The sequence below is a fragment of the Taeniopygia guttata genome, chromosome 12 (assembly GCF_048771995.1).
Source record: "Taeniopygia guttata chromosome 12, bTaeGut7.mat, whole genome shotgun sequence".
Taxonomy (NCBI): Eukaryota; Metazoa; Chordata; class Aves; order Passeriformes; family Estrildidae; genus Taeniopygia; species Taeniopygia guttata.
Genome location: NC_133037.1, coordinates 20,306,684 through 20,334,639, shown reverse-complemented (window position 1 = coordinate 20,334,639; position 27,956 = coordinate 20,306,684). Strand labels below are relative to the sequence as shown.

General features: G+C 40.7%; 1 protein-coding gene across 20 annotated transcripts in view; it reads left to right on the top strand.

The window, feature by feature from the left end:
• FGD3 (FYVE, RhoGEF and PH domain containing 3) overlaps positions 1 to 27,956 on the top strand; it is a 96,439-nt gene that overhangs the window by 57,718 nt on the left and 10,765 nt on the right. For 19 of the 20 annotated variants that reach the window (XR_003962610.4, XR_012057854.1, XM_072934625.1 and 16 more), the window contains 11 exons: positions 5,761 to 5,850; positions 7,052 to 7,188; positions 8,463 to 8,619; positions 12,574 to 12,712; positions 13,497 to 13,555; positions 15,131 to 15,277; positions 15,948 to 16,040; positions 17,879 to 17,958; positions 18,360 to 18,390; positions 18,877 to 18,978; positions 23,791 to 23,853. Coding sequence is in view for 18 of the 20 variants with exons in the window: in XM_072934625.1 (XP_072790726.1) it covers positions 5,761 to 5,850; positions 7,052 to 7,188; positions 8,463 to 8,619; positions 12,574 to 12,712; positions 13,497 to 13,555; positions 15,131 to 15,277; positions 15,948 to 16,040; positions 17,879 to 17,958; positions 18,360 to 18,390; positions 18,877 to 18,978; positions 23,791 to 23,853 (1,098 nt within the window). In the remaining 2 variants the exon portion in view is untranslated. The remainder of the gene's footprint in view (positions 1 to 5,760; positions 5,851 to 7,051; positions 7,189 to 8,462; positions 8,620 to 12,573; positions 12,713 to 13,496; positions 13,556 to 15,130; positions 15,278 to 15,947; positions 16,041 to 17,878; positions 17,959 to 18,359; positions 18,391 to 18,876; positions 18,979 to 23,790; positions 23,854 to 27,956) is intronic. The other variant, XM_072934629.1, reaches the window with a different exon arrangement.

Genomic DNA, 27,956 nt, shown 5'->3' with positions numbered 1-27,956 from the left:
GTATGATTAAAGACAGATTCCTTTGATTATCTGCTTATCAAGGCAATTATTTTTAGAAATAGTGCTGTTAAAAGGGATTAGATTTTTCCAGAAAAACAGAACAGAATATTGCAAATTATCTGCAAAATATTCCACTTTTTGCACTTTTTGTTTGGTGGATCTTTTTGTTTGTATTTGTGGGTGTTTGAGTTTGTTACGGTTTTTTTCCCCCCCCAAGCTATGATGACAGTAAAGTTAATATGTGGGATTTTTGTGTTTTGAAGAATATAATGAGCAGCCGCAGCTAATGATCTGTAGGTGCAGTGAAGTGCAGTGTCCACACCTCAGTTTTTACAGCTTGGGTGGCTGTGTTGAAATCACCAAGTATACAATGATTTGTGTCTGTCAAGGGCTTGTCCCTTGGGAAATATGGACATTAGAATGCATTTCTTAGTTTCTACGTCAATCATCTGGTGACTAGAAAAGAATGATGAAAATGGCATTCAAGTTCTGTACCTCAGAGCTTGACAAGTGTGTTTATGCCTACATACAGACACTGTGACATACTTTAATTATTTTATATTCATAATGTGCATGTATGTGCATGTGTGCCACTGAAATAGTATTTAAAAGATATGTTATTAGTTGCAACAGGCTAGCAAGAAAGCCTAGAATTGTAGAATTTCCTGAGTTGGTAGGAACCAATAACAATCATCACAGTCCAACTCCTGTAAAATAATATATTACATTAAAAAATCTTTATTCTGGTAATGAAATTTACAGTTTGGACTAGGAATGCTATGAAACCAATTGTGTCAACCCCAAGCTGACACTTACCATATGATTAAGACATGCTTTGTTGACAAATACCACTGTTCTGGATGGCATCAATGGTTTGATGGGTATTTTTGAGTCTTGTTCCTTAGGCTATGTGTCCATACAGGAGGAAATAAGGATGACAAAACCCAAAGTTATAAGGCTGTAATTCTCTGGAGCTCACCTGATGAATTTATGAGATGTATCTCCAGAAGAAAACTAATTTGTTTTGGGTTTTTTGTATTACCCTTTCTCCTGTGGTGCATTTATGTGATGCACTGCAAGTTTTCCCATGCAGTTTGAATTTATTTCCCCTTCCAAAAGGCAGTTTTGAGGCTCACCAAGCTGCACTAAGTCACCTTGTTTTTGCAGTCACATAGAGGAGGAAGGCTGAGAGAGCAGCTGCCTCTTCTTCAGTGTAAAGATTGTGCCCTCTTATGGGGACACATTGGGTGAAGCCAATTTCTGTGTCAAGTGTCCACATAAAATCACAGAATCGTTACTGCTGGAAAAGACTTCCAAGATCATTGAGTCCAGCCACTACTCAAACACTGACAGGTCCACCACTACACTGTGTCTCTAAGAACCACATTTACCTGTTTTTTGAACACTTACATGGGTGGTGACTCCGCCACTTCCCTGGGTAGCCTCTTCCAATGCCTGACCCCTCAGTGAAGAAACTTTTTCCTAATATCCAGTCTAAACCTCCTCTGTCATAACTTGAGGTCATTTCCTGCTCCCTGCTTGGATTCTGTTGCAGATTTGGGGCACTATGGACTCAGGATTAGAGTGAAGGGCCATAGCTTTCCACAAGGAGAGCTAATGTGATTCAAAGTTGAATTGTTCCATGGTTATTCTTAGGCTGGAATTTCACATCACCCTTGACAAAACGGATAATTTTCCTGCTGGAAAGAAGAGAGAATGTTGGCTTGGGAGCTGGGGAGACCTCATCTCCTTCAAAAAGCCTTAAGTTGGGAAAGTCTTTTTCCTGCATTCTGCCTCCTACCCCTAATACGAGTCTTTGCAGCTGCAACATGAAGGTAACCAGTGGTCTCATTAAATATGAAAGCTGTTATAGTTGGAGGAGGAGCATAAGTACAACTGCAGAGTAATTTAATGATGGCTCAGTAACTCCTAGGATATCAGTGTAAGTGAAGTTCATGAATAACTATTCTTTTCTACTTGAGTTATCTCTCTGTCTTCCACCCAAGCTTGCACACAGCTCATGGCTGGGGAAGGTAACCTTGTCTGATATGTGAGTGGTATTGTTTTATGTAGTCTAGGCTTAGTTATGCAGTCATCTGCAGCAGTCTAACAGGGCTCTCTGTTAGTACAAATACGTTTTAAAATCTCAGGAGTGACTTACTGGGATTTCCAGTTATCTTTTATCAAAATAAAAATCAAAGAAATTACATGAAGGTAAGACTGAGGGACTGTCCTCCAAAGTCCCAAGACTTGTGCTGACTGCCTGAGAGCCTGAGTAATGCTTCTGGGAGGGGTATCAGTGCTTCATAGGTTTTGTTTAGGCATTTTTTCACTAAGAGTAATATATGCTCATTTGTAATCACCAAAGAGTGCTTTTGTCCCTCTGTCCTGCTTCCTGCTGTGTTAATAGTAACAGTGGAGCCCCACTTGGGTTTCATGCATTCATGAACAAATGCTTCCATTCTGCCTGTATGTGGCTGGAGTTTCACATCTGATTTCATTGTTGAGTGTGTGTTGTAAAATTTGGCTTACAGTCCTGCTACTATCACCTTTGTGTGAGATTATCTCCATGTATATTCTTACAAAAAAGTCCGTATGTCAATGTTTTAGTCATAATGTTTGTTGAGAAAATTCAGATATGCCATCGTCATCATATTTGGTTTAAATATCTTTAGGGAAATGTGATTTCAGTGCAACAAAGACAACCAAGCATAGGATAAGTTTCCGTATTGTTTTCAGCATTGTTGAGTAGGAAGTAGTCTATAATCTTTCTGGGACTTTTTGTGCTCTTTGCAGGGCTGACTGGTGGGGTTTTGAAACATAACCATTTATGATTTTAACCTAAGCTCCATCCCAGCAGCTCTCTTGCAAGATTTGCAGAAAGCCCTGTGTGAGACAGATGCTGACTGAATGTTGTTGTTTATACCCATTGTATGAAAAATGGTTGCTGCAAGATTTGAGGTGCAAATGCATTCCAAGTGTGAATCTGACCTTCATGAGAAACTGGTTATGTTTGATTTCAGGCTGTTGTTTATTTTTATTTAAAATGTTTTATGGACAGTTGCAGCTGAAAATGAATTTTTGAATCTTTCACAAAGAAGTGAAAATGCATCATGCTGCTTTGAGCACTGGAGGGAACTTTCTGTGTTGTGAAGTCAACACCTCCCTCTTCAGTTTTCTCATCTTTCTTATCACACCACCAGCCACACTGTTCCATCCAGGTTTTGCAGCAGATGTAAGGTTCTAGTGAATGACTGCACAGGAGATGCTGTGGCTGTGGTGAGCAGTCACCCAGCAAGGGCACTGCACAAAACAGAGTATAATCTCAGTTTGCAGATTTGTTTTACTTTTCCTTTAGAAACACGGACCATGAATTATCTTGTTCCTAGCAAACTGAATGATGGCTCAGGCTTTGTTAAAGCTATCCCACCATGGCACAAAATGAAGTTAGAAGAATGGAACTGCCTCACATTTAATTAATCTACAATTTCTTTCAAAATGTTATGCCCATAGGCAAATATGTTATAAATTTGTCTGAAAAATGTGCCTGTCTCTGCCTAGCAGAGAGCTCAAGCTGAGCCTGTTCAGCCGTTGTTTGGTATTCAAGCAGATGTCAGCAAGTTTTCTTGAAATATAAACTGAATTGCAGATGGTGAATGTCAGGAGGTTAAAAAGTGCCTGTGCTATGTAAAGATTTACTTCTGAGTACAAATGTATATGGTTGGAAATAAATATTTTTCCAATTCTGAATTCAAACAATTCAAAGGATGCTCTTGGTGGCTGGCATGTCAGCTGGTTACATCAGTGCCTTTCACTTGAGCGCTCCTTTGTGCCCAGCAATACCAGCAGATAAATTTGTTCTCAGTGAGAGATCCATGTAGTTACTTGGTTTGACTGGGCAGCAGTGCACGTCAGTGTAAACTGTAATAAGATGTATTTGCTTGGAACAATTTCAAAACTTATTGTGCTGCGAGTTTTTTTGGGTTTTTTGGGTTTTTTGTTTTTTGGTTTTCTTGTTTTTTTGTTTTTTTTTTTCTTCCCTGAATATTAATACATAGTGAACAGAGCAGGATGGTGTGTAACATGTTGAAAGAGCTTAAAATAGTATTTGAATTGACTTAGAAAAATTTGAGAGGCAGGGCAGAGAGAGTCCATGTCAAAACTTCACTCATGGCATGTTTGCCTATCTTCAGATTTGTGCCTGGAAATAGAGGGATTGCTTCAAAGGAAGTCTGATGTTGCTTCAAATAAACACTTGCATCATGGAGCTATGGGTACTTCATGCCAAGTGGCGCCTCATTCCACGTATGATAATTGTGGGTCTGATTTCTTGGAGTTCATGTCTTTCTTTGAAAAGCCTTTGATGTTTTCAGTTGTATTGCGCTTTGTTGGAATGTGTGTGGAGGGTGGGTCTTTAAATTTATCTCATCAACTTTATTTGGAAACAAAATAAGGTAATGTTGAAGAAGCTTAAAGAGAGACTTTATTTGATAATTCTCAACAATCTGACGGTGGCTCACAGGGTTATTAGCTACAGGACCTTGCCCCAAATGTGAACATCAGAGACAGGCACTTGGAATGGAGCACTGCTACTGGTGACAGACCCAGGTGCTTCCTGAACTGGAAATTGCCCATGTGTTTAATAGACTTCAGCTGAATTTTTCCTCTATTTGTATTTCTGGTTCTTTTGGGAACCTGTGTGAAGTTTACTGCTGGCAATGTCGTGTTTCTTGAGGAAGCAGCCCTTGAAGCAGCCCCTTGGTGATTTTATTTGATGCCCTTCAGTTTTCCCATAGAAATAGTGATTAATTGTGCCCAGTCAATGTTCTCCATTCCAGGAATTGTTAATGCACCTCTTACCTTCATTGCATTTGACTTTCTTTTCTGGATCCAGCCCAGTATAGTTTCCCTACATTTGATCATCCTTGCTGCCCATTTTCCATAGTTGTATTCCTGAATACAAGCCAGCCAATGCTCTGTTCTGGATTGGTTTCATTATATGTAGGCATGGTGTTTAAAGGCTAACACTTTAAAAGATTGTTGGAAAGCTCAAGCCTGTATTCTAGGAATTCAGATATTTTTAAGCATTTACTGAGTGAAGGGTCTATGTAGCTTTTGGCTGAGCAGTGCCTAAAGTCAGTGCTTTAAAATTGTATTTAGAGTTTTTAAGTAGTCCTTTCTCATTTTGTTTTTTTTTTTTTAAATGAGCTTAATGAAAGGCTTCAATGAGTAATTTGGGTTACCTTGCTGAAAATTCTTTCCAGGGAACTGGCCTGTGTTTAAAGCTGCACAAAAATCTTAGAAATATGCCGTAGAGAGTAATGCTATGCTGGCAAAGGTAGAAACCTGGCCAAGCAGCCTGGTTTCTAGTTTTCATTTTAGTTACAGGACCTAGGTCCAAAAAGGAGAACAGTTGTTTTACAGTCTATTGCTTTATTTTTCAAATTAACTAGACTTATTTCCAGGTTTAGGGGATGTTTCTGGTTCTTTTTATAAAGCCATAATGAACTCAAGTGATGTCCTGACCAGCCACTGATTGCATTACTAATTGCTCTTTTAGAAAGCAGCATTAAAATGTCTCTGAAGCAAAGTGATCTTTAGGGAGACGTGGAGCAGATTCTGAAATGTATTAATCTCGTTCACTTCAGACTCTTCTGCTGGTAGTATTTTGGCCACTGACAAAAATGAAAAACAGAACGGTTAGTGGAACTTAGGTGTGGAGATGCAGGTGGATTGTGTAATTTGTAACTTTTTTTTCAGTGTACAGAGCCCCAAAAGCTATTCAACATTGCCAATGAGCTGCTTCACACGGAAGAAGCATATGTTAAAAGACTCCATCTCTTGGACCAGGTAATTCCATTTTGAATTAACTCTCCTCTCTTTTCAGTGGGCAGCAAAGATGTCTCCTGTCCATTGCCTAAGCTATAGCTCAATACAAACACTGTGTGTAGGTGGAAGATGGAGTTTGCTTGTCAGGCTGTGTGCCATGGGTCCCAGATGCGAGATTTGGGCAAGAGGGTTCTCTGAAAGGAACCAGAGGATTGGGATGGCAGAAAGTGAAATGGGAAAGCAGCAGTCCAAGACACAGACACTGCCATCATTTGGTTCCTCCCTGGGTATATGGGGAGAGGAAATCACAGGGATAATGAAGGCACTAAGAAATTATTAAATCTGTGATTGCTCTTTGATGTGCAAGAAGTTGACGTTTTACTAAAATCAGGCCACATGTGTTAGTCCTGTGCCTACAGCAAGCTATTTTTTTACCCCTCTGTTTAGTAATGGTTGCCCATCATGTTTACACATGGTGATGAAGTGAAACTGGTGCGACAAGTCTGAACTTTCTTCCCCATAGACTTTGAGCTGATGCTACACAATTCAGCCATTTCTATAATTATCTCAAAGAAAAACCCATGAATGTGTAGGAAAGAAATAAAAATGAGGATGAGAGACATTGCTAGCCAAGTGCTTTTAAAAATTAGTAGAAGAAAAAACCAAAAAACTGTCACCTGGCAAGAAATATTGTTAGAAGCTGTAACTTGGAGAACCCTTCATCCTAAAACTCTTGGAGCTGTATGGAAGACTTACAGTGCTTGTATTAGATTAACAGAAACTGTTTCTAGACCATAGAAATCTAGGGAATGTCTTTCCCTTTTGTTCAGTATGGTGTAATTTTTCCTACTGAAAAAAAACCCCAATCACATTATTTATTTTACTTCGTGTAAATAGCAGTAAATGCTTTTCAGGGACTGGATGTTCTTTGCAGCTTGCACTCAAATATGAGATATCTGATCTTCTCCATACTTTCAATATTTTTTGAATTACAGCTCAGATTTTCCTAGTTTTTTCAATAGCCTATAATGATATATCTAACCCTGGGTGAAAGTGGGCTTAAGATTTGTGAACCTCCTTAACTACAAGAACTGGCTACCAGGGGTCAAAATCTGCAGCTCTGTTCTAAACAGTCTGCTTTGCAAAACTGCAATCAAAAATCAGCACGTCTAGGGCTGTTTTTGGTAAAAAAATGTTGGTACTGTCTTGTTGCCTTCTGCAGGTTTTTTGCACTAAATTGTCCAAAGCAGGGATCTCATCTGAAGTGATAACAGGCATCTTCTCAAATATTTCTTCCATCTATTGTTTCCATGGACAATTTCTTCTTCCTGAGCTCAAAACAAGAATTACACAAGAATGGTAGGTAGCTGTCATTACAATTATTTTAAAAATACATTCTCAAGAAACTGTAGCAACCATAAGGCCTAGTCTAATTTCAAATTTTTTATTGGTTAATGCAGTAGTTATGTTAGTTATTTACTAACCCTCAAACATTTGTGAAGTCTCTCAAACATTTCTGATTCAAGGAGTAGGCCTGAGCACTCACAACTTCCAGAATACATTGTGAGTGTTTTTTTAGTTGCAAGTATTACCAGAGCTGTTTTCCTTACTGCATTCCCACTCTCCTATTATTGCAGTACTATGAAATTACAGTACTAGGAAGGAATGAAATTGCTTCTTTTGGCCCCATAGCTGAAATAAATATTTTCAAATACCAATAAAAATTCAGCTACTATAAGAAGTTGCAGGTGGGACTTGATTTTAGAGGTCTTTTCCAACCCTAATGATTCTGTGATTCTGTAAGTTGTAGATAAGGCAGAAATGCAGTGATAGGTAGAAAGGTTAATTGTAAGTCAGATCTAGGAAACCCGATTTGAGGGGACACACTGGCTGCATGGTGTCCTGCAGTGGCAGGTGCAGATAGTGCTGAACTTTCCAGGTACCCTGATTGACTAAGACAAGACCAGGGCATGCCTGGTTGAGTCCAGTCTTCATACGTTTGGTAGTGACCAGAAGGAGTCTCAGCATCTCTGTGTCTGACTTGCACTTGCAGGGACAACTGTAACAAAGGGCAGGAAAACTGCAGAGTCTGGGAGTCAGAAAAGGATAGAAGCTTGTCAGCTGGAGGGTCTTGCAGGCAGACTGGGGGAGAATAGCTGGCTCGCTGCCTGCCCATGACTTTGGCAGAGAAAGATGTGTGGCTACTGCTGCTCCAGCCTGGGATTACTGGCCCCTAGGGATTACCCCGCTAAATTAAACTATCTCTTTGCATTAAAACCAATTCAGATGTTTGGCTGTGGTGGAAAAGCTTATTTTATTAAGTAAAAGTTTCCCACAAGATTTTGTGTTGGGCAGAAGAGATACAGATGTTCCTTTAATAATGTGTAGTCAGTCTGTTCTTAAAACAATGAGGGCAGAAATGTCATCCCTTGTACAACAGGATTCCTGTTTGAGGTTTCATCTAGGATATTGCATAGATTACCTTAAACTAAACTTAGGGTGTCTTGATTGCACATATGTGTAAGTGCTTGTGCATGTGGGAGACAACTGTGGGAATCTTAGAGCTGTGTTTTCTCTCTGAAGATACCATTGATTTCCAGACATTTCAATACTTACCTGTCTCTTTACCATAGGAGTGTCAACCCACGACTAGGAGATATCCTGCAGAAACTTGCTCCTTTTCTGAAAATGTATGGAGAATATGTAAAGAATTTTGACAGGGCAATGGACATAGTGAACACATGTATGCAGCGGTCCTCTTCCTTCAAAGATGTTGTTCAGAATATACAGGTATGTTCTTCATTGGCATAATAGGACTTGAAGATTGTAATGGTTTAGGAATTATACTCTCCAGTTTAGAGACTCCAAAACCCCACTCTTACTCCTTTGCTTCTTCCCTCTGCCCGTTTCCCCTCCCCTTTTCCCTGGAGCATCTGAAGAGGAGAGCTGGAGGCACAAAAGGCAAAAATCATGGGTTGAGGTAAGAACAATTCACTGGAAACACCAATGAGATAAGAAAACAAACAGAAAGATCAACAATATTAATAGTAAAAATAAAGGTGTAGTAAAGAGAGAGTGCAGAGCTCAATCCAGCTGCAGCTATGCCACCCAGACCACTCCCTCTAGTCAGGACCAGTATAACCCAAAATGCACTGTGTGCTGCACTTACTCCACCATAAGGAACCTTCTCCTCTGAAAGGAGACCCTCTCTTCCAGCCTGGCACTGACCTGAAATGTTGTCCAATAACACTGGGGCCCCACACCCCTCCTGGCTACTGGAAAAAATTAACTTTCTGCTGGCTACACTCAGGAGTGAGAGATCCTCACTTGATTCAGTGTATTTATTTGTTCCCCAGTTCATGACACACATTGTCAAGATAACAAGACATACTAAAATTATGCAATTTTAGTGGCATTCCTTTCTTCTCTTTTGCTGGTACACAGATTCCATGCACAGATTTTATTCCACTCAAGTTTTTGGGTTTTTTTTAAAATATGACTTTAAACTTACAGAGGGCAGGGTTAGATGGGATATTGGAAAGTAATTCTTCCCTGTGAGGGTGGTGAGGCCCTGGCACAGGCTGCCCAGAGAAGCTGCGGCTGCCCCTGGATCCCTGGAAGTGTTCAAGACCAGGCTGGATGGGGCTTGGAGCAACCTGGGACAATGGATGTTGGTTGGGCTGGATGGTCTTCAAGGACTCTTCCAACCCAAACCATTCTATGATTCTGTGGTTTAAGAGGAGTATCAGATCACAGAATGAAACTTCACCTTTGGCCCAGTTATTCTGACTCTTTGGGATTTGTCTTCCTCATTTCTAACTATATATTTTTTTAAATAAATACAGTTTCATTCTGAGGTGGATGTGCTTAAGTTTGGATATGTCACTGACAGCATATGCTGTTCATCTAGTTTTCCTGAGGCTTCCAAAGTGGCAAGCAACTCTCAGGATCAGCTCCACAGGAGGGTGCTTAACACGGATTTTTATGTTTTCTCATAATTGCACAAAAAGCTGAGCAGGGAGAGGGGAAGAGCTCTGGTTATGCTGATGTATCCATAAAACTCCTCTATCCTGCTCATCCCCTGGGCCAGCTGAAGGGATGCAAGCTCCAGGATGCTCATAAGCATCCCTGTGCCAGTCCTGCAAAGGCAGATACCATCCTTTGGGAGGGGAGGGCTGGCGAGGAGTGGGTTAAGCTGAGCAGGGAGCACAGCTGCCTGCCCTAAATGGGAGGACTGTGGCTGGGCCAGCTGTCAGGAATCAAGTAATCCCCTAGCAAGCTGGGAGAGCAGAGGCCCTGTGTGGAGGTTTAGGGCTGTGTCAGAGACTTTGTCAGAAGTTTGGAGAAGAAAGGACTGGGGGAAATCCTTTCCTGCCATGCTGCTACTCTACAGGGCCTTTTCTTACCCTTTTTCTGCCTGTACCCATCCTGCTCCCACTAAGGACATGCACACCAGCACTGTGTTTTGATGTCTTCAGCCTGTGGCAAGCCATGACTTTCTGCAGGGTAATCCATTTGGGACTGTTTTCCCTACAGCACAGGTAACTCCCTTCTCTAAAATTCACCTGTCTCTTCCTACCAACAAGCTTCCAACACAAATTATGTGTGTCACCTGTCGGTCTGCACGGTTCCAGACCATGGGCAGCTGTTGCTTGAGCAGGACTCTTGCCAGGCAGTGTGGACACTGGCGATGCAGGCAGGAGATGCACCTCGTAAACCTGCTGATGACAGAATTGCACTGTAGGTAATTTAGTCACACCTACACTGCACCTTTTGCTCCATTGCTCAGTGATCATAGCTGCAGGAGGCAGAGATTGGACCCAGAATGTTTAGTCCACTCATCTGACATATCTCTGCACTATCAAAAGCCACTGATAGCTTTCAACATACCACTTGAAGTGTGTTGTGATCCTTCAGGGATGCACTGTCTACCTAAGCTGCTAATGGAATAGTGTTTATATAATATACAGCATAAGGCATTCACTGTTACTAATTATGTTAAATTAGGGAAAGCAGAAAACAAAAATCAAATGTTACTAATAAGTTGATGACTGTGACTTATTAAATGTAGTCCTTTGAATTTCTGGAAGGATAGGTAATATTTTTTCTCTCAGACATTCATCCCATTATCTCCAGTCTTGCTGTGGGAATGGAGCGAGTCAGCAGTGTGGTGTGGGCTGGAATATTTATGAGGAAATTGCAGATACTTGAAAGAAGTTCCTTTCTCTGAGAAATGCACAGTGAAATTAACATGGTTGTAGAGAGGCTGTTTACACTGGAACAGACCACATTAGTGGGCTGATGTAAAAATAATGCTGTGTGTAGAAGAGCTTGTGTGTGTCTGTGGTTAACATGCTCCTGTGGAGTCAGATTACATCGCTAGCAGAAACTTCCTGTGTGCTTTAAAGCAAGTTACTGGTTCTTACTGAGATTCTCTTCTCTCCTCTTTTAAGCAGAAATATTCTTTAGCTTCACAGGATCCTATGAAAACAAGTACACTGCTATACTCAGTGCCATTGTAAGCAGAGCACATTGGTGCCTTATTGGATGATGTTTAGTGTAACCAGACTCAAACCTCCTCCCCTTCTTGGCCAAGTGAAAAAGAAGCAGAATTTGAGAGAGCTCTGCCTTTCAAAGCTGATGTGTGAGCAGTGTGTCTACTGCTCATACAGTGAGCTCTGGCAAGCAATACATTCCAGGGGGCATTCTGATTTCGTGAAGTTTAGAGAGTAATGCTGCACAGGGCCATGGATGGGAAGAGCTTTTCTGAGCCTTCTGAAAGAAGGTAGTTGCATATCGGCAGAAAATGCTGGACATGGGATGAAGATTCACATAAAATCTGCCAGATCTGATATCTGCTGTCAGGCTCTCCAGCTCTGGAGAGGCTGGATCCGAGCCCAGTGATCTGAAGGTGAACAAGGCCAAGTGCCAGGTCCTATCCTTAGGTCACAACAGCCCCTGAGCCTCCAGGCTGAGCCAGAGGGGCTGGAAAGGGCCGGCAGGAAAGGCCCTGGCGGTGCTGGTGGCAGTGGCTGAACAGGAGGAGCCCAGGTGGGTAAGAAGGACCAGGGCACCTTGGCCTGTTCCAGCCCTGGTGTGGCAGCAGGGCCAGGGCAGTGCCCATCCCTTGTGCTGGGCATTGCTTGAATCCTGGGGTCAGTTTTGAGCCCCTCACAATAAGAAAGAGTTTGAGGGGATAGAGTGTGTTCAGAAAAGGGAAGGGAACTGGGAAAGGAGCTCAGTCTGGAGAAAAGGAGGCTCTGGAGGAGCCTTCTTGCTCTGCACAGCTCCCTGACAGGAAGGGGCAGATGGGGGAGAGATTGGGCTCTGCTTCCAGGGAACAAGAAACAGGACAAGAGGAAATGACCTCAAGCTGTGCCAGGGGAAGGTTTAGATTGGATATTGGGGAAAATTTCTTGATGGAGAGGGTTGTCCAGCCCTGGCTCAGGCTGCCCAGGGCAGTGATGGAATCACTGTCCCTGGAGAGATTTAAAAGACATGCAGATGTTGCACTTGGGGACTTGATTTAGTTGGCCTTGGCAGTGAAAGGTTTATGTTTAGACTCAATCATCTCAAGGGTCTTTTGATGAGTCTTTAAGGGTCTTTAATGAGTCTGATGATCCATAATGGCTTGCGAAGCTCCTGTACACTCCTCTAGCTGTATGTGGTCATTTTTCGTTGCTGTTATATACCAAGGGCAGGAAAAAATGAAACCCTTCTGTTCTTGTTTGCTCTCCATTACAGAAACAGGAGGTGTGTGGAAACCTGACCTTGCAGCATCACATGCTTGAACCAGTGCAAAGGATTCCTCGTTATGAGCTTCTCCTGAAGGACTATTTAAAGAAACTTCCAGAAGAATCTCCAGACAGGAAAGATGCTGAAAGTACATGTAAACGCCTCTGTCTAAAAGCACAGTGAAATCTTGGGCAGTTTTTCCTCACGTTTTCAGATACAACCAGGACTATGGTAGAAATGGAGATTTGAATTAATCAAATTATTGCCAAACAAAAGGATTTTGAATGCTTTTGGAGTTGAGAAGAAAAGGGTTGGAATGCCTGCTCTAGGAATGAAAGTAGCTTTGGCAAATAAACAGTGACAATATGTTGAAGTTTGAGGTAGTGGAACATCCAACTTTTTAGTTTAATCCATTGTGTGGCTAAGGACAAAGACAGGAAGACATCCTTGCAGTAGCCAGAGGAAGAAAGGAAGAATGGTTTCAAATTTGTATTGTACTTAAATGTGTATTTCTTGCCAAGAAAGCCAGATAGACTGTTTATATGATGAAACAAGAGAAATGGACTTCTCTCGATTACAAGGAGTTTTTGATCTCAACGAAAACAGTGTCCATATCGCCATAAGCAGGCAAGCCCTGTTTTAGGAAAACAGTCTTAAAAATATGCTTGGGAAGACTTAAGTGAGACTTGACTTTTGATAGGTGACTCCTAGTAAGTGAGGGTTCTTTGTCACTCTGTGCTTTGGCTCATCTAGATTTTTAGGAGAGAAAGATGAAACATAGATCAGTTGAACAGGCAGAACTGATTGTCTCTATAATTGCTTATGTATCATTAATTTTGAAGGCAAAACTACTCAGAGAGGTGAACCTGTCCCCCAGGGTGCTATTAAAGATATAATCTAGAGAATGCATAACTGTTGTACCTTTATTGCAGAGTCACTGGAGCTGATATCGACAGCAGCAAACCATTCCAATGCAGCCATCCGGAAGATGGTGAGTAGCAATTCCATAACAGAATTATTATCTGACTGAAACACTTGACAAAACTGAGGACCTCCCATTGCAATAGGCTCAGTACGGTAACTGGAGAGGACTATCTGACTGTCACTCAGGCTTTAAACATGTATTGGATGTCTGAGTTCTTTTGATTGTAAATGCAGTTTTCTGTGGCTTGTTGGGCATAAATCCCACTTCCCTCATTCTTGAGGACCCCATGAGTTGGAAAAGGAAGTTTTCATAAAACTTATTTGCTTTTCCTTGAAAACTGTTGAAAGTATTCCAATTAGGCCCATTCACAAGATGTCCCTGCAGATTTTCCACACTGGTTTTTTAGCCCTACTGTTCTTCAACAGGATGAAGGTAGCTTTGATTTGATTTTGGCCCGTCTTAAGTGGGCCAGAATGTTCATTTTGCATGCATCAATAGCTTCAGAAATCTGTGCTTCAAAAGCTGGGAAGACTGGATATTTTGGACATTAGCACATGTTTTACATATAGAAGGGCTAGTGCATTAAAATAAATGGGCTTTACAGCTGCAGATGTTATCCTTTTGGTGCACCCAGGTGTCTCAGGACATTTTGTATCAAACAGACTTGAAATGCTGTGTATCTGGCATAGCACCCATCGAACATTTGGGGGTCCAAGGTTTATATTCACTTCCCTATCATACCATTACTTCCTCCCCCAGCTGATGGGGACACCATGAGACCACGTTTCCTGTGGCTGCTGTGGGGAAGTAGCCAGCTGATGTCTGTGTATTGCGAGTATGTCTGAAAACATAGTTAGGAAACCATCTGTTTCTATTTGAGTCTGGCATGTTCTCTTGATAAGAATATATTTTGGTGGAAATTTTTCTGGTTTTGGGCCTCTTAACAACTCCTGGGGGCTTTGTACAGTATCTCTGCAGATAATCAGGAATATGAAACAACTAGTTGGCTCATTATTTTCTGTGTCAGTTGCTTTTTCTGTTAGTACACAAGAACCCATTGGAAAAGGCTGCTATAATAATTTTGCCAGACTGAAAGTGAATGCTATAGCAAAATCCCCCAAAGTTAGTGGAGGGTTGAATTAATTGTTGGCTGCTTACTCCTCTTGTGGTGCAGTAGAAAAAATAAATCATGCTTCCATTATTTGGTAACATACAGGTGTCCAACTTGGCTATTGATTTGATTGGACATTGCTTCTTTAGAAAAGAAGAAAAGAAAAGAAGTTCCAAAGATTAATATTTGGACCTGAGGGTCTTAGAGATTTATTTCAGACTTTATGATTCTATGATACATATTTATTGTTGAATAGTAATAGTCTAAAAGTATCAAATAAATTTATCTCAAAGTGTCACTAAATGGTACAATCCAAGTATAACTAATCCAGTGTGACTAATCCAGAGTGGGGAATAGCACTGAAGAGTATGCAATGGGTTTTAATATAAATGCAAAGCTACAGTGGAAGTGAAAGACTGTTTTCTTTCAACTTACATACATTTACCACAGAAGTTAAACAGTGGGCAGTAGAAAACATGGAATAATTTTGTTATTTATTTATTTAAATTGCTGGGGGTTTGTACTGGCAGGAAAAGATGCACAAGCTTTTGGAAGTCTATGAGCGCCTGGGTGGTGAAGAGGATATTGTTAACCCAGCCAACGAGCTCATTAAAGAAGGACACATTCAGAAACTTTCAGCTAAGAATGGCACAGCACAGGACAGGTATTTATTCCTGGTGAGTGTTTCAGTTGCTCTTCTATTTTCAGGGCTGTGCTCAGGTTGAACGGGTCTTAGAGCATACTGGTCTAGTGGAAGGGGTCCCTTCTCATGGCAGGGGGTGGCATGAGATAGACTTTAAGGACCCTTCCTACCCAAACCATCCTTTGAATCTATGATTCTGTGGTATATTTCCATCTTCCTAGGCTTAAAGCCAAAAGGCATTCACCAGCTGAGCCCAACTACTTCTTCTGAGTAGCAGTTTTCTCTTGTAGCTTTTTCCTCAAGGATTTCCTTCTTTCTTCCATGCTGTGCCTTTGCTGGCCCAAAGGGGTTTTTCCCATCTCCCTCCTCAGAGGCTGAGTTTTTGCAGAGTGCCACAGGAGGTGGTTTCCAGCCAAACCACCTTCCTGCAGGAGATGGCCTGCTCTCACTAGCACTGGGAAAAGAGCTCTCATGCTTTCAAGGCAGTCCAATTCAGAGGGGGAGCAGAAGGGAGAAGTGACTGGCTGACGTGGTGTTTCTGTCTGCCCACTTCTTTCTGTAATGACCCATTCACCTCAATTTCACCTTAAATCTTTTCTTGAGAGCTATATCTTAGAGTAAAACACACTAGAGCCCTTAACTTTCACAGTGCAGGCTATGTCCAGCATGTAACTGCCTAAGTTAAAACTCTTGCCTTATTGCAGTTTAACAGCATGGTGCTGTACTGTGTGCCAAAGCTGAGGCTGATCGGCCAGAAGTTCAGTGTCCGAGAGAAGATGGACATTGCAGGACTACAGGTTTGAATCTCTTCCCTTTTTTTAATGTTCTTGATAGCTTTGGATCCCTGCTGAATTTAAACACAACAACACATGCTGTCAAACCACGACAACATTATATTTATGTAAAAATATAATAGAATCTTAAAACCTAGCTTTGGATCCCTTTGGATCAATGCATCTTTTCCACTACAAGAAAGACCTTAAGGTGCCAGAGTATGTGCAGAGAAGCGCAGCAGAGTTGGAGAAGAGTCTGGAGCACAAGTCTTATGAGGGACCTGGGGCGATTCTGTCTGGAAATAAGGAGTGAGACCTTCTCACTTTCTACAACTGTCTGAAAGTTGGGTGTAGCCAGGTGAGGGTTGGCCTCTTCTCACGTGTGACAGGATGAGAGGAAGCAGCCTCAAGTTGCACCAGATATTAGGGAATATTTCTTCACTGAAATGGTTGTCCAGCCCTGGCACAGGCTGCCCAGGGAAATGGTGAAGTCACCATCTCTGGAAGTGTTCAAAAAACACGTGGATGGGGCACTTGAGAACATGGTTTTGTGGTGAATGTGATGGTGCTGTTTTGATGGTTGGACTTGAGCATCTTGAAGGTCTTTTCCAACCTTAATGATTCTATGATTCTATCTCTTTTTGAGTGTTTTTGGTTGGTTGGTGTTACAAACCAGCTTAACACAGAAGACCAAAGGAAACTAAGCCTCTGTGAATAAAATGGATCAAACCCAGAAAGGTTCAAAATATACCCTGAAACTTGATTAAAACCAAATGAAGTTAGATGTTGGTGCCAAAAAAAAGTGATATATTGCATTTAATTGTAAAAGAGGCAAAGAGAAAGAAAGAGAAAATAAGGACAGAAATAGAAAAATGTGTCCATGCATGGGGAGACAGGGAGAGAGTGACACGGTTTAGGTGGAAGCATATCACCCTTTCCAGGGTCTCAACAACATCTCATTGCTCCCTCCATCTGCTCCACTTGGTGGTGAGGGTTACCCTGACATCTGTCGCTGTAAAGTATGGAATCCAGTGCATTAATAAAGTGGTTTGGGCCAGGTGGGAATGCCCACATGCCTCCCCTGCATAGGGCACACTTGACACTGTCCTTTGCAACACTATGGATCTGTTGCATCATCTCTGGTGCAGGGTCTGGCGACCCCTTTGCGGGGTGGTCTTTGATGGGCCATGACTCTGCTGTCCTTCATGTGGCTGCAGCTTTTGCCAAGGTGAAGGGGCCCACAGCTGAGCTCCTCTGCACAGCAGAGGATAGGTGTTCACTGCTGGGATCAGAGGCTTTTTCATCACACACTCAAAACCTCTCCACCCTGAAGGTGCTAAGCTTGATCCCTCTCTGAATGTATTCTTCTCCCCTGAGTCACTTTATCTTATCTTCATCAATGAGCTGTGTAGGGCTCCATTCAGGGTTTTAGTGGTTTTCTCTGCAGCTTTTGCAGTTTTGCTGTAACAAGCAAAAATCTTTCATTAAGATGTTTAAGACATAAATTATAACATTTCAATCTCTGACAGCTGGGCTTTTAGAGGTTTTATAAGAATCATTCAGAGGGGAGCAGAATAATGGTGACTATGTGACATGTTTGGATTGAGAGCATTACCTTGTCCCTTGGCCGGCACACGAGCCATCTCCCCTTGCTGCTGTAGAAGTCTGACTGGTGATACAGACACACAAGTTTTGTAGCAAGACAGGTAACTATGGAAGCAGTCCCTTATTTTTTCTGCTTCTATACTTTATTCCCAATGATCCTTTAGAGTAAGCATTTCGAAGAAGGACTATATTTGTACATAATTTAAAATGTTGGAAAAACAAGGTCAATTACTAAAAAGCTCATGTGCTTTTTACAGGTCCAAGAAATTGCCAAGCAAAATGTGGCTCATACATTTTCCATAACAGGAAAAAAGAGATCATTGGAACTACAAGCCAGGTATGATACTTGTTCTGTCTTTGAAGGTTTGTGAATATGTGAGGAGAAATTGATCTACAGGCTGTGCTAGTGTGACAGAGCTTTAAATCACGAGGTGAGCAGCAGAGGTGGGTAACTTAGATATGTAAGAGAATGTTGGTCCTTAATCAAAGTGTGTTGATTGCCTTTATTGAATGCTTACAGTATTTATAGTAGTGTTTGTAGGGTCCACTGTGTGAACAATTCAAATATTATTGGCATTTGGTAATAATTACTGTCTATAATTACCATTGTTTTTAAAATAATGGATAGCAAAGCTAAAAATATAATGGATATAAAGCTGTGAAGCTGTGAATCTAATTTATTGAAAACATTTTAAGTAGAATGATGATGTTTTCTCTATTTTTCTTTTGTTTTAACAGGACAGAAGAGGAGAAGAGGGAATGGATTCATGTTAGTACAAAGCAACAATGATAAGGAGGGCAATCACCATGCAGGCAGCCTTTGAAATTTTCGTTTTGGGGTTCTGAATTAACGTGGCTGTGCAGGGAAGCTGGGTGGGCCAGTGTGGTGGAGCTGCTCATGGAGAAGTGTGGAGTTCAGTCAGGGTCCTGGTGCTGACCAGCTGGCCCCAGAAAGTATCTGGGGACTCCAGCTGGGCTCCCCTTTCCTGCATTCCTCAAGCCCAGTATGAGAAGAGCCTGAGGCATCAGACCTTGTATATTCTTCCAGTTTGACTTGTAGAGACACTGTCTGATGGCAGTCTTAGTTCTTGACTGAAACAATAATGGGTTTAACACCACCACTTAAGGTTTTTAAGTATCCCTTTCATTTATACATGTGTAAGTGTTTTTCACCAAATGATAATCCTATCCATCTTCCTATGAGAGAATTTTTTTTTTGTGATGCTTCTTATCTTTATTGACATCTTTGTCTCAGGTCATTCAAGCCACAATAGAAAAGCACAAACAGAACAGTGAGACCTTCAGAGCTTTCAATAGCTCTTTTTCACAAGAGGAGGACCATCCTCCTGATTCTTCAGTAAGTACTAGTGCTTCATTCTCCTTTGTCAGAACAGTTTTACCAAGGGACAGTTTTACAGTTAAGACTTGCACAGCTAACTTTAAAATAGTGGAGTCTTGTTCTGGATTTTTATATGACATTACAGGGCAGTGATCTCCATTTCTCTGGCTCTCAAATGTGTATCAGTCACAGTTACTCAGCCATGCAGATACAGAATAAATTACCCAGGACAATTCAATGGCAGAGACTCATCAGGCATGTTTTCCAGGCTGGTGGCTTTTTTTAGCAGAACAGGTATAATTCCTCAATGTTATGAGTGCTTAGCAGTCTGGAATGTTACTTGTGTCCCTGGGAGATTTTGTTCATTACTTTTCCCCCATCTCATCAGAGATGTGCTTTGGGATTATTTCTTTGAATTTATTTTATTATTATTTAAAATATTTTAAATACTCAGAAGGAAAATTATGCATTTTAAAAGGATCTTAAAATACTATCTTATAGATAGTTAATTTATTTCAGAAAAATACTCTTCAACTATGTATATAATATAGCCTGAAATTTTATTTTTTCTTTACAGCCGTAAAGTATCAGTCTGTGTTTGCTAGGAATTTTGTTTTAAAATATTCACATCAGGACTGTATCTCTCCATTCAACTTGAAAATGATGGTGATAACCTTAGCCACAGGCATTTGCTACAAACTAAAGAGGAATGGGGCCTGAAAGGGCAAAATATTTAGGAATATCATACAGTGCTGCCTATGATTTTATGACTTCAGACATGGTAGATCTTGGAGCAGAGGGAGAGAAGGTCCAGCTGCAGAAATTGAACTTTAGGAGCTTTTTATCTTCCCCATCCCCTGACTCCTAAATTGTTTGTTTGAGTTTTTTTTGTTTTGGTACCTAACCATTTTTGACATCTCTCGTTGGAGATTCAGGACTGATTTGGCGACTCAGTAATCTGGATTTTTTATGTGCCTGATTTCCATGGGGCCTCAGGAGAGATGTTGGATATGCCTTTCATCCCCACATAATCAGACTGACAGTGAAGGTCTTCTCAACACTCCTTAGAGTCCAGAATCCTGCTATGGATAACTGCCAGCAATGAGCCATTTTCTGAATTTGGCGTAGTTCACTTATCCTGAACTATTCATCAGCTAAAATTACTTGGGAAAAAAAAGAAAATAGTCAATTCATGTCTGTATTTTACAGTTAACTTATGGCTGCATTCAGAGCCACAATGCTTTGATGGAAAAAAATCTAATAAACAAACTAATAAGCACACTTCTTTGTATGTAATTAAAACATGGCATCTGGCCAAGTCCATTATTATTATCTTGCTTTGTAAATTCAATTTGATTTTGCTTCTGTGTTCATGGTGTAGCCTCATATTTATACTCTACTCTTCATGAAAGCCAAGCAGAACACGAGTCTGGTTTATCCCTGGCTGAAATATTAATGCAGTCTGTACTGTAATTTCTTTAATGCCAGCATTTTAACCCACATTTTTAGGAAATTATCTTCTCTAGATAATCAGCTTTGAAACTGGTGTCACAGCTAAATGTGACAGAAATTGCTGTCAGTTAAAACGAGCTGATAGTATTTCTGTAAGGAAAACTGGACAAATACTGAGAACATTCTAACTGCCATACACTGCATAGGTAGTAGTCACCAGACATAGCATCTATGGAATACTGGGCAGCAGCTTGAGAGGAAAAAGTGGCCCTTTTTTTTTCTCTCATGATTGAAGAAATAGTGATAAATCCATGATATGCACTCATGGATTCCTGTCTGCATCTGTAACAGCTACTAGAAATTAGCCTGTACAAAAAGAGTTAATTGGTTCTTTCCCATCTTGGCCATACACCTTCTCGGTTACAGTGCTTAGGACTGGTTGCAGTTTATGACCTGTGCATGCAACTCTGACTATGCTTGTGTTTCCCTACTGACTCACGTGAGCTCATACCAGCATTTTGGGTTGGTGTCAGCCTGAAATCTCCCTACAGAAGATTTGTGGTTTCTGGGAGGTGGAGGGTGGAGAGATCTGAAATTTGACCTAGTCTTTAGATTATGCCTGTGCAGGTCTTCAGCAATTGATGAACTCTTACCTGTCAGGAGGGGAGTATCCAGAGTCATGGCCAATCAGTGCCAGACCAGGTAATGGTAGCAGTAGTAATTTTAGAAAGTGTTTTTAGAAAGCTGTCAGATTCCTTTGTGGTTTAGTTCCTCCATTTTCACCTGCAGCATTTCCAGGCTATGTGAAAGGTGTTTTTAAAACCATCTAAAAATGTTCCCAAGGAAAAGGACCTCTTTCACCACTGCTTCATCTCAGAAGAGCTGGAGGCTCCTGGTGTGGTGACGGACCCAGTTTGTCCAGTCTTGGAAGGCTGGCAAGGAAAAATGCTGCAGAGAGCTGAGCTCTGTGGAAGTAGCATCCCTATGATTTGAGATTGAGAATGCTTCTGTTAGTTAAATCATGAATATTAGATGCTGCTGTTTCTTTCCCGATAGATCTGGGGTGGTTCTGACAAACATGTCAATAACTGTATTGTTACCAGCTCTGAGGCACTGTGAGTGATAATGGTAATGTAACAGGGAGAAGCCCTTTTGAAATGTTTTCCAGGTAAGCATAGAGGGTATTTGATTTTCAGCCCATTGTTCAAAATAAACAAACAGGCATAGGGATCTGAATAGGCAACTAGAGTAATTTACTCTTTTCCCTAAATTTGCTGGGGGTTTTCTCAAGCTCTTCTTCAAACCCTGTTTTTCCTCTACCTTTTTATTTTTCCAGGTCCCATCACACCACACAGATGTCCTTTTACTAGGCAGAGTAAAACCCTGGGTTGATTAGGATTCCAGTGAAAAGAAGCCCCTTTGCAGAGGACTGAGGAACAGATAATGTGAACACCTAAGGGTTGATGGTTTTTGCAGAGGCAGAAGTAGCTGGTTAGACCTGAGTAGTGATGCTTCCCTTCATTCAATTGAGAGAAATTCAATTCCCTGAGAAAGTGCTCTAGGGTGTCACAGCCCTGGCCCCAGGGGATGCATTTGCTTCTTTCCTTGTTCCAAAGAGTTGGTTGATTGTATTAGAATATATATAGATCCAATGAAGGATCAGAATAGATAGCTCTTCAATTTGGCCACTCAAACAGAGATTAAACCTTCTTGCTTTAAAATGAAATGAAGCCAGAGTGCCAAAATGCACTGCCTGTTTTGGTAATTGTTGGGAAGAATGAAAGTTTGACAAGAAAGTCTCACAGATATGTATGCTTGGCAGAAAGATTTTTGAATGTAGAATCTGAAGAAGGAATAGAAATGAAAGCAAGTTTTGATGTCGAAAAAAGAATTGCTGAGCCAGTTTTACTGGCTAGCTGAGAAAACAAAGGGTATGTTCGTCAGAAGGGGTTTTTTATGGCTTAGAGCAAAGGATTAACCCACCTCAAACATGAAGATGTTTTTACCAAGCAGAAGGATACCACAGGCAAAAAAGTCTGCCGATGATGTACATAGAAAAAAAGGTCTCAGAATTTTCCACTGCTAGAAAACTGAAAAACAACTTCTAGCTTAAACTGTAGCATACTAACTTTTAGTGATTGGAGAACAGTAACATGAATATGGCAATTATAATAGTTATGATTAGGCTGTAGTAAAAGTTAAGGTATAGATTTGTAGTTCTGTAAGATGCATCTTAAGATGCTCAGCAAAGTATATAATGAATTGTAACCAAAATTAAAGAGTCTTCAGGCTTGTCTGCAGCTGTAGCTGACAGCTGTAGGCAGAGACTCTGTCACCCACAATTGTGGGCTGCTTTAACATCTTGCATACAATAAACTGCATTTTGAAGAGCTGCCTGGAGTCCTGCATACCTCATTCAGGCTCTTACTGATAATATTGAAATAAGAGATGTTGTCTGATTGGCAAAGGAAGAATGATCTATGGGAATAACAGGATAATTTATCATAAAGAATCTACTAATTTGAAAACCTCATGTAAACTAGCAAACTCCCCGTAAATCAATTTGCAGATAAGATTGTTTTCCATTCTTTTTAGAATGTAGCCTGTGATTTTGGTACTCAATGTACAAAGCTTATTTGCCTTTTATGTATTGAATACTACTGAATGTATATATATCTATATATGTGGCACACATATATATTAATATTATATATGAACTCTATAGAAATATATATAGATATGCAAACATCTGTGTCTATTTAGTACATATACACCTCCATAACTGAATAAATGGAGGTGCCATTTTGCATTTATTTTGGGATTGAAATGCACTGTGAAAAAGAGAAACTTAACTGTGTGGTGTTTTAATAGAGTAAATTCTGCTCCTCTGAGAATCAAGTGCCTTCACAGAGCTTTTGCTGGTCTGGCTGGTAGGCTCAAATAGAGAAGTGTCCTTCAAACTTTGGCACTGGCATTCTATAGCACATAAGGGACAGGCACAGGTTACACCCAAAGGCAGGTTGTCAATTCAGTGCCACCTGTAAAATCATCCACATCAGAGCCCACCCCGTATTTGAGGGTGGCTGAGCACATATGCAGCATGTGCACCTGGGGTAGTGGAAGGTGTCCCTGCTCATGGCAGGGGTCTGGAACAAGATGAGCTTTAAGGTCCGTTTCAATTCTATGATTCTGTGATCTGATTTTGTGGATTAAAGTGTGCTCACAAGCAAAGAGTTGAGGGCCTGAAAGCAAACTCTTTCTTTTCTCTTCCCAACACCCTCCCCCCTTGTTATTTTGTTTTCTTTTCTTTTCAGTGTTTAATATATTTGAGGAAGAATGTCCATGTTGAAACTGTTCTGTCATTCTCTTTCTCCTCAGATAGCCAGCACCAGCTCAGCTGAATCAATGCCAGGGGCAGATGGTGGTGGTGCATTAGGAGGGGTGAGTAATTTGAAGCTAATACTTCAGTCAGGGCAGTGTTGGGAGGTGGGTTATGTTTCTTTTATAGCAGGAAAAAATAATCATACTTCAATATAGGTTTTATAGGGTTTATATCCTTCTGTCTGTGGTCTCAGCTGTGCTGTCATTAGTTTCCTGGCGAAGCTATACCCACAGCTAGTTGCCATTTGCAGCATCGGGAAATTTGAATCCTGCTCAGATGTGTCACAAAAACCAGGAAATAAACTCTCCAACCAATTTTCTGGGTTAGAAAGTCGACGTTACTTTATTAACAGTGCTGGATGCGTGGAGGTTTCTCCTCAAAGTATTAATAGACTTAAAGCAATATAACTCCTTTGGTAGTGGATGTATGCTTGCACGTGCATCAGAGTTGGTTCCTTCAGTTTGTAACACTGGGTTTGGAGCAGGGGAGATTTGTGTGGGCTTTTTTTTGTGTGTTGTTGTTTTGTGAGGATTTTTGGTGGGTTTTTTTTTGGTTGGTTGGTTGGTTTTGTGTGCATGTATTTAAATTGTGATAGGGAGCTACACTGATTGAAAGGAGAAGAGCAAAAAGATACCAGGAAACCTATCTGATTAATGGTGTTGCATTGTGTAATTCAGGATTTCATCTCCAGAACCACATTTTGAGTAGCACTTCTTCCACAGTATGCTTTCCGTGTTTCTGCTATTGCAGAGGAAGACATGATAGTACTTTCATATGTCTCTGGCCTGTAAAACATTGGCTGCCACAAAAACAAAATATACTTTCAAAGGTACTATTCATTTTGCTCAGTATAACAGCTATGACTGCTGCTGAGTCAAACTGGGGGTTTGGGTCCTTAATAAGGTCTATTTTTTATCACTCTTATCTCTTTCTTCTAGATTAAAAGATTTTTCAGGACATGCCTAGAGTTAGTTGAATTTACTGAAAATTGGCCTCAACAAGAACAAACAACCACCAAAAATGCCTTTACCTATAGAGACTTACAGAGTTATGTATTAGCATGATGATTTTAGGAACAAAGGAGGTATTTAGCAGCACCTCCAGACCTCTGGCCAAGCTTGGAACCTTCTGGTAGAATGCACAGTGTCAATGCAAAGCTGTTAAACAAGACAACAATCTGACCTAAAAAAATCCAAGTTATAGGTGTTTGTGATTAGTATGCTCCATGCTAGCTATTTTTTGTCCTTACTTAGTATTTTCACTTAAAAATTTTTACTTTATTTACAGTCAGTTTTGTGATTAGTGTTTTGTGCCTTGAGTTTCAGATGCTGTATTTAGTGGGCTACCTAAAAAAAAAAAAAAGATGTTTTATACTATTAAAAAAAAACCCAAGCCTACATAAAAATTTTGGTTGGTCTTAAGTATATACATTTTATTTGTAATTAAATAAAACATTGTATCTTTTTAGCTGATTACAAATTGTTGTGGCAGTGGTTTGCATGCGATAGCATATCTTGATATGTTAAGTAATTTTCCTTAAATCATGTATTTAATGAAAAATTTAATTCCTGACATAGAAAAATAAATGGAGTTGATCAAAAAGACAAAATTAAAAATAGCCCAAATTGTGTAGTATTGATTCTGGGCTCTTAATTTTGCTAAAAATTTATAATATCGTGAGAATAATGAATAATAGTTGCAGTTTCAGAAAATATTAATTTTTTAGTGCTGACATCCCTTTAGTACAGCTCAGTGGGAGCACGAGCAATATATTGTGCGCTCAACAGCTTCACATGCAAACCACTTGGTGGTAGTGGTGGCCAGCACCCTGGGAGCTCCTTCCTGTGCTTCCCCAGCCTGCCTGAGAGGTTTCTGGGATTTTCTTCAGCGTTTACGTTCATGTTTGCATAACTGGACAATGAAGTCCTACTGCAGAAAGGATCATCTGCTTGTCTACAGCATCATGGTACCTCTTTTGATGAATTGTCTTGCTGCTCAGACTTCTGTATGCAGAAGGAAATATGAGCCTGTGGAAAATGTCTTGCCAGTATAATGTTGCCATGTAGAGAAACAAACAAAAATATTACAAAGTACAAAATCTGCTATATAATTTAAAATGATTTTTCACTTATAACAAGCATTTCCAGAAGCACTTGCTGATTGCAACCCAATTGTGGGTTGCTCCAGATAACTTATGAATGGAAAATACACCTGAAAGAGCATAATGAGAAGGAAGAGAATTGAAAATGTTTTGTAGTTCATGTGTCTGCTCATGTAAGAGTCTTGTCAGACTGTATTTATGAGTTACATGAACAACATTGGCCCAGACAGAATGAAATACCTGGTACAGAGGAGCTGTGGCTGCCCCTGGATCCCTGAAGTGTCCAAGGCCAGGTTGGACACTGGGGCTTGGAACACCCTGGGGTAGTGGAAGGTGTCCCTGCCTGTGGCAGGGTGGGACTGGATGGGCTTTAAGGTCGCTTCCACCCCAAACCAGACTGTGTGATTCTCCAACTATATAGCAAGTAATAAATAATGGTGACAGCAGTCTCCTAAGCCCACTGGTTTTCTTGCTGTTCCTACCAGCTTTTTGGTGGTTCTCCCCTGCATATCAGAAACAAATGAAGGCTGCATAATTCACTAAGTTCAGATGTCTGCTCACCTAAAAAGTCCTGCCACAGGCCTTCATCTTGCAGTCACATAATTTCTACCTCTTGCTGGGATATATGCTATTTTTCCACCAGATTTTTAAAATTCAAGGAAACTGTAGATATTTAGAGAGTTAAAAGCAGTAGAGAAAAAGCAAATTAGCAGTCAAAACAGCCTAGTCTGAAAGAAGTAGATCCTGACTCTGAATAGATTTGATGTGAGTGTTTTTTCCTGTCAGACTCAGCAGCTTCAAAACAGAGCTGGCTATATTGAGAAAGATGAGAAATATGGCAATTATTCAAGTTCATTATTATCAAGATGCTTAAGGGCAGCTCTGTGTTAGCACCTCTTAAAAGGCATCAGTAGTAAATAAAGTAGCCTGTGTAATAAAGGACACAGTCGCAAAGTGACTGTTAAATTTATCTACGATGAACAATGTGAGTTACAATGCATGTCCTTGTTTGCTACAAAAGCCTCTTTGTTCAGATGATGTGTTAAGAGTATGTGTTAAGGTCACCTGAGCCATCACTGGGTGGGATGAGGGCACTGCCGGTGAAGGAAGGTCTCCTCTCCCAGGAATGGAAAGGAACTTTTAAAAAATTCTTTTTCAGTGTCAGCAGTTAAATAACATCTCGTTGAAAAAGTTTTTCTTCTATAATAGCTCTCTGGAATTTGCCAAGTAATAAAGACTTTTTCCATTTTTATTATCTTTTCTGCAGCTACAATAGCAGTGTTGCAAACTCTTCTGTTCTCACTGTACTCTGACAGAGTTGAAAAATACTGTGAAATATTGCTGGCATTCATCAAACACTTAAAGACATCTGTATACAGCACATTATATTTTTGTGTTCTGCATGTTGGCTTGTTAATCATAGAATCATTGAATGGTTTGGGATGAAAGGGACCCTAAAGATCATCTCGTTCCAACCCCACTCCAAGAGACACTTTCCACTGGACCAGATTGCTCAGAGCTGAATCCAATCTGGCCTTAAACACCTCCAGGCATGGGAAGTCCAGTTTACACTGGATCCAGTAATGCTATTAAATTTACCAGGAAATTGTGCAATAGGGTTTGCTGAGTGACTTTACATATTGGCTTGGATTTAAAGGCTAACCTTGCCTGGCCATCTAGACAGCAGGTCCCAGATAAGTGTAGGTCCCTGGTGTAGATGTCCCTGCCTCCCTGAGGAGCCATATGCTTCATCTTGGGCTGGGAGGGAGACTAAGAAAAATCTTAAATTAAGCATTTGAAGTTGGGTGGTGCAAAGTCCATTCCTAGCACCATTCACTTCTTCAGTCAAGCCATATTCTCCCAGATCTTCACATCTTCCCAGCAAGGGAGGGAAGTTTACAGCGCACTCACAAAGTCAACATGTATCTTGAAAAAGAAGGAGGTGAGTGCTGGAAGGGGAAGTTTTCTTGAGATACCCACCTTGGCCATTCCTCCACCTCTTCACTGACAGACAGGGAGAGGGGATTGCTCTGTGGCAGTAAGAAGATGAGGAGCTGAGAC